We start from the raw sequence: 15056 nt of genomic DNA, 5'->3' as shown, positions 1-15056 counted from the left end.
AGTTCCTGGAACTTTCGTGTTACTTAATGCATACATGCCTGGGAGGCCATAAGGAAGAATATTTTAAAGTTCATAGAATAGGAGCTGCTTTTTGTGGTAGTAGATACCCTATTATTAGAGTTGATAAAATATTTTAGCAGAGGCTGGATTCCCAATCACTTATTAGGCATGCTCTACATGCAATTCATATACAAATTTGAATGTTGAAATAAGTCTTCAAACCCTGAAATTAAATTTTCTAATATATTTGTGCAAGTATTTATTTAAATATTGCAAGTAAAATTTTATACATCTTTCAGCATAATAAAATAGCCCCTATTTATTAAGAAATAAACAAACCATAAAAGGTCACTGGAAAAAAAAAAAACTTTAAATAAGGTTGATGAGATCAGTTCAAGTCTAGCATAAGATGATTATATTTTAATACTTTCATGTATCAATCATGATATACACATGATATAACACCATGATACACACATGATTTTACTCTAAAATCACTAAGTAACATGCCTATACTACTCTGTTAAGACTCAATTATTTTAGACAGATCTATTGACTTTCTACTAGGATACTGAGAAGTTAGAGTTCTTAAATAGATCATACCTTCCCTGTCCTCAATTCTTATTTGGTTATTCTAATTTAAATAATATACTTAAATCCGGAAGGATAATTCTAATAGATATGTGAAATATAAAATAGTGGGCTGGGAGAGTGTTGTGGACAGTCTCTCAGATGTCCCCCCTATTATTCCTACCTCCTGCTGTTCATTCATTTGTATAATCCCTTCCTGTTGTGTGGGAGCTATTATTTGCATCTAAACAATGAAATGAGGCGCAGGTGAGAGGATGTCATTCCTATGGCTACATTATACTGTATATATTCCCTCTGCTGGCATGATGAAGCAAGTGACAGAAAACTTTCCCTGACCCACAGAAACTGTGAGATAATAAATAAATATGAGTTGTCTTAAGCTTACGGTGAATTGTTACACAACAATTAAGTTTGTGGCAAATTGTCATCCAACAATGAAAAACTAATGCAGTAAGATAGCAATAGTCCAGGCAAGAGACTGCAATCCTGAGGTGGGGTGGTGACGATGGAATGAAATATAGATGTATGAAGGCCACCCTCTGGAGGTAAAAATAAATAGCTTAATATTGAATAACTATTGAATGCTAAGTATAGTCCACGTCAGAGGTAGCCCCATGGTTTTGAGCCATTATGACAGAAAGAATAACAGAGCCATAATCTGAAAGGACGAATACCAGACATGTAAAAGCACCATAAAGTGCTTAGACAATGATCTTCAATTCAGGTCAGAGAGCTATGGTGTGCCCAGTCCAAGGATTAAGGAATTCTAAACCTAGTTATTTGGCATTTAGGCTTCAAATTAGTCTCTCTCCTTGTTCTTGATAACTGAAACTATTAGTTGCCTGGATAGACTTTCTTCTTGTGTGTCCTATGGAAACCTTCACAGATTTCCATCACCATCCCCAGAGCTTTGTCTAGTACCTGGTCTTCGTCTGGTCATGAACCAGATTTGTCGCCTCATTCTGGTCATGAACCAGACATTATCCCAAAAGGGATTTTTGTTTTATGAGGGAAAATGAGTTTAGATGTGATATATCCTGATAGAACCTCTCTACAAATGGTTGTTATTAGGAATAGAGTGTCAGAGAAAGACCAGAATAGAAAGCAAGGCAAAGGGATTACGCAAGTAGGAAGCTGTGATTGAAGTTGCGTGATCATCAAAAGAAAGTGTAAGGAGAAGGCTCAAAACAGAACTGTGCAGAAGATCTTTATCAGGAAGGAGTTAGAAAATTATAGGAGAACAAGCTTTTTCATTTTTTTCATTACACAAGACCAAAATTTTATAAAGTCACAGGATAAGAAAGTGGAGGAAGCATGAGGGAAAAAAATAGCCAAAAGCTGGAGAGTGGGAGGGCAGAAAGATGGATTCTGGAGGAGACAATGAAGATGGGGATACTGAAAAATATGTAACTACCTTATTTGACACTTAGGGGGTCACTGGTAACTTCTAACAAGATTTCGAGGATTTAGAAAATTCTTGTGTAAGGGTGTGGAAGCCATACTTTGAGAAGTTGAAGAGTGAATGAAAGGAAAGAATCCTTACCTTGTATCAAGGTCAAGACGAAGGATAATAAATGAATACACTAAACCAGAGGTTTTATCTATTATCTCCTCTACTGCTCACCCTATAAGGTGAGTTTATAAGCCCTGCTTTAAAAATGAGGGTACCAAGTGTCCAAAAGTTGTCTTGTCCAAGGTTGTATAAGCTGGAAAAGGACAGAGCTGAGGCTAGAACCCAAGTTCATTTGGGTTTAGGGCCTCTCCCAAATCTCTGTCCCCACATCAACTTCCTAAACGATGAACCCAAACATCAGTCACATGGGAAAGCCGAAATACCAATAATGGGCCTGATCTAATAAGTAAACATACCATCATAGAAATAAGGAGAACTAATATGTCCTTTTATTGAGAGAGGATAAGGAAACTAATAATGAATGTCAATCAGGGTGAAAGTTCCAATCCCATGATTAACAATCACAACAGGTCACAATATTTAGCATAGCACTTACCACATACCACATAGAGTTCTAAGCTCTTTTATGCACTTAACCCATTAAATCCTCATTAATACCCTTTGTTACAGGATCTCTGATAAACTCTATCTTTGAGAATAGGGAACTGAAAATCACAGAGATCAGGCCAACTTTCTTAAGGTTAAACTAGCCATAATGGCAAGACCAAGGTTTAAATTCAAGCAGTCTGCCTCCTAGGTCCATGCTCTCAATCTCTCTATAGCAGAGCCCATTAACTGACCAAGGATATAAACCCAGATTTATATGACCCCAAAGCTCCTGTTCTCTTCAGTATATCACAGGAATTACAAGCATAGAGACAAGCCATAGAGACAGAGGCTGAATCACAAAGAAGTCTTTCTAGAATGTCTTAGCTTCAAGAGAAAAACAGGTGGTGTAGCTGGTGATTCAACAGATGTCATTAACAGGAGTGGGAGATCTGTCACCTAGTCCCAAAGCAGCTAACTATCTAATCTAAGACCATCTTGGCCAGAGCAAAGGTTTAAGCTTTTGCCCTTTGCCTGAGTTGTCAACTAGAATATCAGGGAAAGCATAACTCCCATCTTTTACACACAGGAAAGGAGTAAACATAGGATTGAATTTTAATCCTACGCTGGAGATGGTAAAAGTCCTGCCCAGTAAATCCTGGGCAGCCAGTACATTGAGCACATAGTAACATCAATTTTCAAGTAGGTATAAGAAGTGGAAGAAAGCAGAGACTAGAAATAGAGTGGATGATCTGTATGGGAAAAATAATAGCACAGCTAGAAAAAGCAGTGTTTCTGGACCCAAACAGTAGAAGCCAGTTGATGAATAAGCCATCATGTAGCTCCTGTGAGGCCCGTGATTGAATTCACTGGTCCTAGGGACATTAATTTTTGTACCCATACTTGGATGTGACTAGTCTGGACACTCATAGGGCACTCACAGATGAATAGCTGGTTGGGTAAGGTGAGTGAAGACAGGGAAAGGAAACCAGTGTGGCTTATATTTCTAACAGATGCAAAGGGGGAAACAATAAGACTTTCATTGTGAATAGAGGCAAACACATTGTCCTCTTATTTTATATCTATGAATAACTTAATCTCCATTATTCAGTCAATTGCTTTAAAAAAGATTATTTATTTGAGAGAGAGAGTGTGTGTGTGAGCAAGTGGAGGGGCAGCAGGAGAAGGAGAGAGAGAACCTCATGCAGACTCTCCTCATTGCAGGGAGTGGGACACGGGGCTTGACCTCACAGCTTTGAGATGATAACCTGAGCCCAAACCAAGAGTCTGATGCTTAACCGATTGAGCCACCCGGTGCCCCCATTTGCTTTCTTTATCAAACATACTTTGTTTGGATCTTTTTTTAAATGAGGTAGCTTTGAGAAAATTAGCTCCCAAACACTGAACAGGCCAAGTCATTTGTCAACAACAACCACTAAATACTGTGCTTTTCATTGGCAACTGTTCCAAATTGCAAGTAAGCCGAAGGAGTGTTTAAATCAGAACAGGAGTTTCTAAACAATTCATTAACTGAATTACCATAATAATATCCACTTATGGAAGTACCTTTAGTCCTACTTAATTGCTCAATTAACATTTTTGTATGCTGAAAAAGAATAATAGCACTTAATAATATATATTCTAAAATGAAATATGACCTAGCTAGATTATCCACATAGCCCAAATTTACTTCACTTTGTACCATGATGCTTGTCAAATATTTTATGTTTGAATGCCAAAAGTCTTCCAAGTTATCGGGGCCAAAACCAAGTAGAAGGGGCTCACCAAGATGTGAAATGAAAGTGAATACCTCATCTTTTCCTGTGAGCAAAGTATTTTCCAGAATTACTCCTGTCTCTGAAACTAGCACTTTGACTCGGTATTGGTTAATGATTCCATTTGGTTGTTGTGGTTTCTTCCAAGTAATTCTTATTTGTGTGGCTTCTACTTCTGCAAGTTGTAAATCAAATATTGGACCTGGAACTAAAAAAAAAAAAAAAAAAAAAGAATAAGGAGGGAAGAATTTAAAAGTATATTTTTAAAATGTAAAAATTCCCTAAATTATTAGCTCACCATTTAAGATTTGTAAGAAAGCCTATTAGAAAATAGACTAAAACAATTTACTATTTATTTACAAATTAAATATGTGTAAGCTTCTTTAAAGACACAGATAAAGTGAATTTCTACATACTGTTCTCAAAAAATGTAAATAAGAAATAGGATAACATGGAGTAATTTCCTCAAAATGTCATAGGATTTGTTTGAAACAAATTCATTTAAAAAAAATAAACAAATTCATTAATAAAAATAACTTCCCAGAAAAAGCTGTCTAGGGATGATTAATGCCCAGTAGAAACCTTGAAAGCTTTATAAAATCATAAGAACAGAACAAAAAATAATATCCAGAAGACTTTGTCTGAAATTAAATGTAGTTGGTAAATTCAATTAGATTGTCTTTGAACTTGTTACATGAGATTGTTTGAAGAGTTGATTGATTTTGCTCTGCTGAATTTACAAATGAATTATGTGAGTCTCTAATTTCAGGTACCCTTACTCTTTTCAGTAATAAAGAGAAACAGAAACAAAACTAACATCTGGTTTACAATAAAGCACCAAGTACTTACACAAATTCTAGTTAGAAAGTGACCAAGAGTGACATCCAGTAAACCTCCCAGTAGTACAGGCGTAATAACAGATCAAGGATAAACATGCCCTGGGATTTTGTCTACTTTTTTTTTTTTTTTAATAGCTAGTGTGATTCTGAATAGCCAATTAAACCCTCCTCTAAGTTTATTAACCTATAAAATGGGTATAATTATATCGTTCTTATTACTAGGCAAGGTTATGGTAAGGGACCTTGAATGAAATGTTCAAGAAAGAAAATGATAGAACTCCTCATTGATGAGGGAACAGAAGGCTAGCTGAGGACAAAGCACAAGCTGACACCCCACAAACAACCCCCCCTCCCCACCCAGGTGGGATATGTGTGACATTCTCAGGCACTCCTGGCTGCCCTAAAGCCAAGGGAAAGAAAAACTAATAGTTAACTTATAGAGATTATAGCCCTATAGACATAAGTCTCCCTCAGTTTACAAAATGTCTTAGTGATTTACAAGAAAAGCATTCTTATCAGTAACCTAACTTCTGGAAGGAAACTCCCAACTACCTTAACGTTAATGCTTTACTAAAGGGAAAAACAACCTTAACTTGACAATGGCAAGGCCTCCAATATCTGGTAGGTCCTCTTTAGCATACAAAAATTCCTTTGAAGGCCTCCCTTTTCCTTACCTGCCCCAACTCCTAAGCAAATAATCAGCCACCCCTCACAGCTCACAGGCAGCTCTTCCTGCCTGCGGGTCCTATCCCATGCTTTAATAAAACCACCAACTTGCACCAAAGACATCCCAAGACTTCTTTCTTGGTAGTCAGCTCCAGACCTCAGCCAAACCTCATCTATATTCCCAAACTACATCATTATTACCAAGATGTGGTAAAACATCAAATTCATTTCCTTAGCTATTTTGCATTTGTATAGTTTTAGCAAATACCATTTAGAACAGAGGCACTTTATGGGTATAACATAAAGAATGACCCTTTTTACTTTTAAGATAACAGAAAGGAATTAAAAATTAATGTCACAACTCTTACAAATAACATTTAAAATTATCTCTAGAGAACTTATCAAACTCAACACCCAAGAAACAAAAAACCCAATCATGAAATGAGCAGAAGACATGAACAGAAATTTCACCAAAGAAGACATAGACATGGCCAACAAGCACATGAGAAAATGCTCTGCATCACTTACCATCAGGGAAATACAAATCAAAACCACAATGAGATACCACCTCACACCAGTGAGAATGGTGACAATTAACAAGGCAGGAAACAACAAAGGTTGGAGAGGATGTGGAGAAAGGGGAACCCTCTTACACTGTTGGTGGGGATGTGAACTGGTGCGGCCACTCTGGAAAACTGTGTGGAGGTTCCTCAAAGAGTTAAAAATAGACCTGCCCTACGACCCAGCAATTGCACTGTTGAGGATTTACCCCAAAGATTCAGATGCAATGAAACGCAGGGACACCTGCACCCCGATGTTTATAGCAGCAATGGCCACGATAGCCAAACTGTGGAAGGAGCCTTGGTGTCCATCTATGATGAATGGATAAAGAAGCTGTGGTCTATGTATACAAGGGAATATTACTCAGCCATTAGAAATGAGGAATACAAAAAAAAAAAAAAAAGAAATGAGGAATACCCACCATTTGCTTCGACGTGGATGGACCTGGAGGGTATTATGCTGAGTGAAGTAAGCAATCGGAGAAGGACAATCTTCATATGGTTTCACTCATATGTGGAATATAAGAAATAGTGAAAAGGATTATAAGGAAAAGGAGGGGAACTTGGAAAAATCGAGACTCCGTAACTCTGGGAAATGAACAACAGGTAGTGGAAAGGGAGGTGGGCAGGGGGATGGGGGACTGGGTGAAGGGCACTGAGGGGGGCACTTGAGGGGATGAGCACTGGGTGTTATACTGTATGTTGGCAAATTGAACTTAAACAAAAACAAATGTAAAGATATATATATATAATTACATATATAATTTATATATTTATATATATAAATATATATTTATATATATTACATATATATATATAATTTAAAATTAGTGAACATGATTATGTCTACCTCAACCATACAGGAAACTGTATGGAGTTTTCATTCCATAGATTTTTTTTGTCTCTATGAAGTAACCATTTAGAAAGCCCTCTAGATACTGTAACAATACAAATATTTCTGAATGTTTTTAAATAGTTAATGACTAGATGAATGAATGAGTCATTCTTGCCTAAGATTTTTCTTACTGCAGCCAAGATTTTCCTGTACAGCATGTAGTAACACCTGTGCTCAAAACTGAGTTATAAACATGAAATTAAACCTGTAATTTGCTAATTCTTTAAATCTCCTTTTCTAAAAACATTTCAAAATTCTATATATAGAAGGATAACTCTTTAGATTGATCTGTCCCCACAGCAGTTCTAATCTGAAGGGAAAACATTTGACCTTTGAAGGATGGAGGAGGAGTTCTAGGACCCCAAAATCACTGATTCACTCCTTCATCATTCAACAGACTAAGCCCTCACTCTTGGTCATTATTCTAGGCACTTGAGGATAGAGGGAGAAATGAGATAGATAAAACCTTTTGCACAGGCCACTTCATATATATATATATATATATATATATATATAGTCCTTATGTTTCTACCATCATATTTACCAACACGCATTTTTTCAAAGGCAGAGCAACTTTCTAATTAACTGTGTACTATGAAAATAACAGCCATTTAGAGAGTAAAGCTTCCATTCCACCTTTCTTCTACATTTTATTTTAGAATTGCTATGTAGACAAAGCATTGGCCAGTATCGTATAACATAATTCATAGAAGAGATCTGGCATTTTTCCATTTAATTTGAACTTGTGTAGAACCTCAATTAAAGAAACAAATCTAATGACTACCCTGATCAGATTAAGAGATAAGGAAACCCTGCATATCAAAAAATAAGTGTCATTTACATCTGATTTAACACATTAATGTAGTAGAAAACCAAAACTACCCAATACAGCAAAAAAGAAAAAAGTATGTGTGTATGTAAATATATATATATATATATTTTTTTACTGTCTCTTATTTAATCAAAGAGAACAGTAGCAGTCTCTTTACCTTCTAATATGTAAGATATTTTCAATATAACTTAATAAATATTGCTCCATGACACTAATTCTAAATTACAGTTCAAGTAAAGATTAAGTGGTTCTATATTACTCTAAAAATGTACCGCAAACCTGAATAAGAACAACTGTAAAGCTATCTCTCTCTCTCCTTTTTCAATGAAAGAAGAAAAAACTTAGGGGATACAGGAAATGACTCCATTTGTCCTTGTCCTTGTCCTTAGAAAGATACTTGATCTATTACACCACAAATTCTTATGAGGAAACCAGAGAAGTATGGATTAAATCAAACTCCTTTTAATATTGATACCAAATTAACTAAAGAAAATCAAATACACAAGGCAATTATTCATGGTTCAGCATCAATCCTGAGGTGTTGTCCACAAGGATTACTTAAGAATCATTCTCAAGTCAATACATCCATAAATTTTATTAATGAAAGACAAACAGAATAGGCATATGAAGGATAAATAATATTTGAAATGATTTTAAGCTTTCGAATGAAAAAGGATTAAAAAGGAAACAAATGGTACTGGGGCAAAGAAAATACATTAAATTTTGCCATTATGTAAAGTGCCTGGGTGGCTCAGGTGGTTGAGCATCTGACTCTTGGTTTCAGCTCAGATCATGATCTCAGGGCCATGGTCTCAGGGGAGGAGGACTGAGCCCTGTGTAGGTTTCCATGCTCAGTGGGGAATCTGCTTAAGGTTCTCTCCCTATCCCTTTGCCCCTCCTGTGGTTCTCTCTCTCAAATCAATAACTCTTTAAAAATAAAATAAATTTTGCCATTATCTTGCAAATTAAGTTAATTAAATTTTAATTAATTTTGAAAAAAATCTATTGACAAAACTCATTGAGAACCTTGAAAAGGTAAATCTCTCAGTGATTTTTCTACAAAAGATTTACTATTTGCAGAAAGTAGCAAGTTGAAGGACAAAAGTCTTCATTTTCATGGTCTATTAATTGAAGAATATATATGGATTTCAATTCTCTGCTTTTAAGAAATTATGTTAACTTTATTTTTTTTAAGATTTTATTTATTTAATCCTGAGAGACACAGAGAGAGAGAGAGAGAGAGAGAGGCAGAGACACAGGCAGAGGGAGAAGCAGGCTCTCTGCAGGGAGCCTGTCATGGGACTCCATCCTGGGTCTCCAGTATTACGCTCTGGGCTGAAGATGGCGCTAAACCGCTGAGCCACTGGGGATGCCCTGATGTTAAACTTTCTTATGAGATCTTTGATACTAGTGACAGAAAAGTTATTAGGGGATATTGAAGCAATAAAGTTTTACTTAAGATTTGTTTAACCGCCATGCAAATAATAAGAAAATGCTGGTACCTATGTTATATTCAATAGCATTGTCTCATTTTGGGAAACACTACTCCATGACACTTTGTAACACTGGAAATTATTAAAGTATTATTGTTTACCAAAACCATCTCTTCTTCATGTCTATGTAGAATACTGTTCAGTAACATGTCAATGAATATGTAGGAATCTATGAAATGTAGAGGAGTACTGCTATAACAACATGATGTTGATTTTCTTTGATGATCAAAGTAGACTATGAACATAACATTCTCAGTGTTAATGAAATCAGCCCCATATTACTATAATAGCATATATCGTTAACTCTAAGAGGTCAATTCAACATTCTTCTATGAAGATCTGCAGACTTGTTAGAATACTAGTTGTTTTAAAAGACATTAATTTAAAAATTGGTCCTAATGAATTTTTAAAAAGACTTTTATATATGGAGAAGAAAATAAATTGAGTAGATTTCATTAGAACACAAAGAGCACTGTTGTATTAATAAATGAAAAAGAAGAGTTTAAACTGAAGATCTCAATTTTAACTGAAAGTATATAGTTCTAGTGAGTTATTAGATTGCTCTCATATAGTTTAAAGATTCCTTTATTACAGTTTTAATTAGCAGGACCAGGACGAATTAGTGTTGTCAGAAGTTGAAAGCGACATTTACTGCATTTGCTAGAGCATTTCACTGAAGCCCTTCCTAAGTCTGAACTATCCCAAGATAACTCCATGGTGAAAGGTTGGCATGCAGAGGTAAGAGCCATGCCATTTCTGCCCTTAGTGGAACCCACCTGAGAGCCACCTGGATATGGTCAGGAGGATAGTAAGATAGTAGGATAAATTGTTTATTATATAACACAAAGGCAGTCATTTGTTCAAAATAATTTTGTGTGAAAAATAAGCCCTGTGAAATATATTGAACAATGTCCTTATATTTTTATTTATTATTTTGTGCATAAAAAATGCAAAAATAAAGAAAAGGAGATGAACTGTTTAAATGATGTCTAAAATAAACAGCATGACATCATATGTGGCAATATATTACCTATTTTCCTATTTTTGTCAAATGCTATAAGCCAAGAATAATAACAATAAAACAATAATCCTAAATTGCAGATTCAGCTTAGGGGCACCAAAACTGGCCTGATTTGAAGGAAGACAAAAGATTCTGTATTTAATCGTATAACATAAGAATAAAAATCAGTTGATCAATTAAGTTGTTTGAGAAAATGCTATTAAAACCAAACTCAAGGACTCTAGTCTGATGAGGGCCAGGTCACTGCTGTTTTTGAGAATCATTCATAAAGCTGTCTAACTTTCCAAGAAATGCTTAAGAGCAATGATTAGGTGAAGGGGAGATTTAAGGTGTAATGGAAAAACATACAAAGCTAAGACTCTTCTGACAGAAACACAATAGAAAAATGTTAATATGAGAACAGTTTGCTTGTAAGTATACATCTTTTTCTTAATCTGTATATTGAAATCAAATATGCATCAGCATTTTCATTTGAAATTGATATAAAACATAATTTTTATGTTCTTTCAACAGCAAAATACTACCAATGGTTAATTGTTCTTTGAAGGGGAGAAGTACAAAATTCCCTAATAGTTGCTGCCCCCTAATGGTCAAATACTTGAGTGATTTATCTGATGAACATAGGCCCCAGTCTTTAGTTGTACGTGCATTGTGTGCACTTGCACACACGTATATTTAATTTACAAGTTACGGTATGTTAGCTATCACACAAAATCTGGAAACTACGTTATGAGACAAAGTGCTAACATTTTTTAAACATCTAAAACTGTGATGTTTAATACATGCAAATAAAAATTTTGTTTAGGAGAGCTATTGTTTTTGTTATTTCAAGATGGGCTGCTAAATTTATATTATGCACCCTCTAGGAATCCTCCCTTGCTTGAAATACCCTTTTGTTATCTTTTTTTATCTTTTGTTATCTTTTGTTATCTTTTGTTATAAGCATTGGGGATATATGGATTCCCCTAGATATTATTCTGTGAGAAAAATCTATTCTATATTGAATACTGTGAATCAAGCAATGTTAAATGTGTTTGTTTACTTTGGCCTCTTGTTGAGGTTTTGCCTATCTTCAGTGTGAGTCTCCAACAGACCGATACTACATGTAGGGCTTCCTAATCTTGCTTGATCTCCCGTGCCTCTATGAAGCATGCTGTGGGTTTAATGTTCTAGGAACACATGTTCAGAATGCACTAGGTAGTAATCTGATAAGGAAGTAGCATGAATTAAGTAAATATAAACCAAATAGCTTCTCATATAATGTTTAACCAATGCAATAAAATCCACAAGCAGAGTAAACTATCTTATGAACACACTGAAGATGTTCTTACCTTCTGGAGGAGTGAATACTGAAATATTTGATTTGGGTCCAATTCCTGCACTGGTCTCAGCGGCAACATATACATCATACACTGTAAATGGTGTTAGGTTAGTGAACGCAAACTTGAGGTCTTTTGTGCTATTATCCAAAATCTGACCTGCAAAAAGCAAAAGATATTTTGCTTTTCAATTTTGAATTATTTTCTCATCAAGCATGTGATCATTCTCACATTTAAGTAGAGAGTCAAGAACAGCAATTAATGTTTGTTATTACAATTCTAAGATATTACAATTACAATTATTACAAGGTTCAAACATTTAGCTTAGTGGTACATTGATATCAGGCTAATCAAAACAATGGAAAGAACATGAAAATCTTCTAATATTCCAAATAACTTATTAAATCATAAAGCCCTATCCAATTACATTATTTTTTTAAACATTTTTAAAAGGAAAACCTTATATTTTGCTAATATTAAAATAGTGACAGTATTTTATACATAAATCCAGTCAATTAAAATGCTAAACATTCTCATTATCTTCTATAAAAAAACATATTTAGAAAATATTTGTAGTTCAGCTTCTGAGCAAAACTCCTTAAAAGTCCATTATTGAAATTCTTTTAATCCTCGACTTTGCCTCTGAAAAATTCTTTCATCTCTCCCTGTAGCTGAAACCTGGCTCTCCCCTAAAAACACAGCTTCTGTTCCCTGCAACCACTCCAAATGGTCTAATTTTTCCCACAATCATCAAGTGACTAGGCCTTCTGGTCTGGTATGTGTTTTCCCAGCACCTCAGGGCCTAGTCTTAGGTCCTTTGTCCCACACCTCCCTCTTTACAAAAGTTCACAATTTTTTTATTTCATGTCATGGATGGCCTCCACCAGCCCTTCTTGTTGCAGTGATGGATCTTCTAGGCCCAGGGTTACTCACCCTCATTCTGGGAGGTTTAGTGCCTGTTTCAATGTCACTGCTCTCAGTGCTACCATCTTAATTTGTGGTGATTTCAGTATCTTTAGAGATAATCCTTAAAACAATCCCAGCTCTCTTCAAATAATCTAACCCATCACCCTATCTCAGCCACTCCCATAGACATCGCTATTACCAGTAACTGTGAATCTTTCATGATCTCAATTTCATGCCACTGTCTCTGACCATTCCTTCTTAACTCCTATTCACTTATTCTAGGACCCTGAAGCAACAATTCATTAAGTTCACTGGGGCCTCCAATTCATTGATCTTATTATCTATTTTATTTTATTCTGTTTAGTTTGGTCCCTCACCACTTGGTTTCCATTCTTTATCTAGCCTCAATGGCACTGTCAATTATAATCACAACTTTCACAGGAGCCTTCAATTCCATTGCCCTTCTCTTGTTGAAGGGAGCTGGAGAAAATCACAAATCCACTCTAACTGATATCACTTTATACACTACCACACCTCAAATGAGCCCTAAATTTTGCCTAGCCCCCTACTCAACTTCTGTGGCCCAAACAGTCTCTACTCTTCTGTTTTATTTCTTTCATAGAACAATAGGATCTCAGATTAGGAAAGAATTTTAAAGTTTACTTAATTGACTTCCAGAAATACATTATTTGAACCCCTCAAAATATCTGACAAGTGGATGTCTAGGTCTTGCTTGTCCACAAAGATGGAGAACTTGCTACATTATGAAGTTGCCTATATTATTTTTAGAGAGTTCCAATTATTAGAATATATTCCTTGTTCTAAGCAGATATATGATCAAATATAACTGAAGTCCATTGTTCTTCATAAATATATTTGCAGTTAGAGTAAATCAAGTCCTTTTGTTCAAGCATTTGAAGACATGTACGTCCTCTAACACCTCTCTTCTTAGGAGTTATCTCATTCTCTCAGCTTCTCCTCATGAAATAGGGAACTTGGACAATGTTTTGCCATCTGTATTTGTATTTATGATTTTAAGCAAAAAGTTCAAAGAGTCTCACCTCCCTTATTGCTTTTCTATTATTTGCTTCAATTTAGGATCTTATAAAAAAGATCATGATACTTTTAAGAAGTTTGATAATATTAACATATTTTGCATAATTCTTACTCCAAAAGATAAGCACAAAACTGATTGAGACTTACCTGATGGTCCATATAATTCAACTCTATAACTAAATTTCCCTGTTACCACATTTGGTGGGTCCCATGAAATTGAAAAGGACTTCCCTGTAATGTTGCCTGTTACACAATTTTGTGGTGGTCCTTCAGGCACTAAAATGGTTATAGAAAAAAATGAATAAATAATATATACTTAAAATAAATGAACATATTATTGCATATATACAATAAAACACAAAGTCAGAAGGAAAATAAAATGTCACATTATGAGCAAATGTTTTTTTAACTTAGGAAAGGAAAAATGAATGAATTGAAGAATTTAAATAAGACATGCTGGATCATCAGATAAACTACTTATTTACAACAGTTACTAGTTTAATTTGATGCTGTATATGACTGCGTAAGGTATTTCATTCTCATTCCAATATTGTTTCTTGCACAGTTACGTTGTCCTGATGGATACTTATGTATTTAATTCAACCAGGCCTGGGCTTCTGCCTTGAAAAATGCTCTCCCTCTGGTGGACACTGGTAGAGGGTCAGGGAATTAACTCCACCTACATCACCTTATTGGCAAGGATCCTCACTTTCTTTATCAATATTTGTATTTGGTTCCCAGAGGAAATTTATAACCTACAGTTAGAAGATTCTGATGTAACATTGGTAACATATAAAACGTAATGACATTTTTAAAGTCTACTTTTCACAGATATGTTCCTACATTTTATTTTCTTTTGATTGAAGTGAACTATTCCAAATATCTTTCTCAAGCCGAAGTTCTCATCTACTAAATTTCACTTTGTGTTATCCTTATGAAATTATTTTTTTGGCTATAAAAGAAGTATAGAAGGAGGAAATGGTATGATTTAAAGATGATTTAAATCAAGAAAAAAAACTTCAAACTTTATATGATGAAACGAAGAAGCTGACAGCTGTCATCAGGAAAAAAAAATAATGTGCTTTAGGGAAATTATCTTACCAG

At 35.1% G+C, this 15056-nt stretch overlaps 1 protein-coding gene across 4 annotated transcripts in view; it reads right to left on the bottom strand.

Moving 5' to 3' along the window:
- Positions 1-15056, bottom strand: part of PTPRQ (protein tyrosine phosphatase receptor type Q) — a 246273-nt gene that overhangs the window by 165421 nt on the left and 65796 nt on the right. For all 4 annotated transcript variants that reach the window (XM_072772894.1, XM_072772895.1, XM_072772896.1 and 1 more), the window contains 3 exons: positions 14100-14228; positions 12003-12149; positions 4401-4573 (listed from right to left, as the gene is read on the bottom strand). In XM_072772894.1, the coding sequence (XP_072628995.1) occupies positions 4401-4573; positions 12003-12149; positions 14100-14228 (449 nt within the window). The remainder of the gene's footprint in view (positions 1-4400; positions 4574-12002; positions 12150-14099; positions 14229-15056) is intronic.

This window comes from Canis lupus, chromosome 13 (assembly GCF_048164855.1).
Source record: "Canis lupus baileyi chromosome 13, mCanLup2.hap1, whole genome shotgun sequence".
NCBI classification, from domain to species: domain Eukaryota; kingdom Metazoa; phylum Chordata; class Mammalia; order Carnivora; family Canidae; genus Canis; species Canis lupus.
The sequence above is the reverse complement of the archived record's forward strand: the minus strand, read 5'-3'. Positions and strand labels throughout refer to the sequence as shown.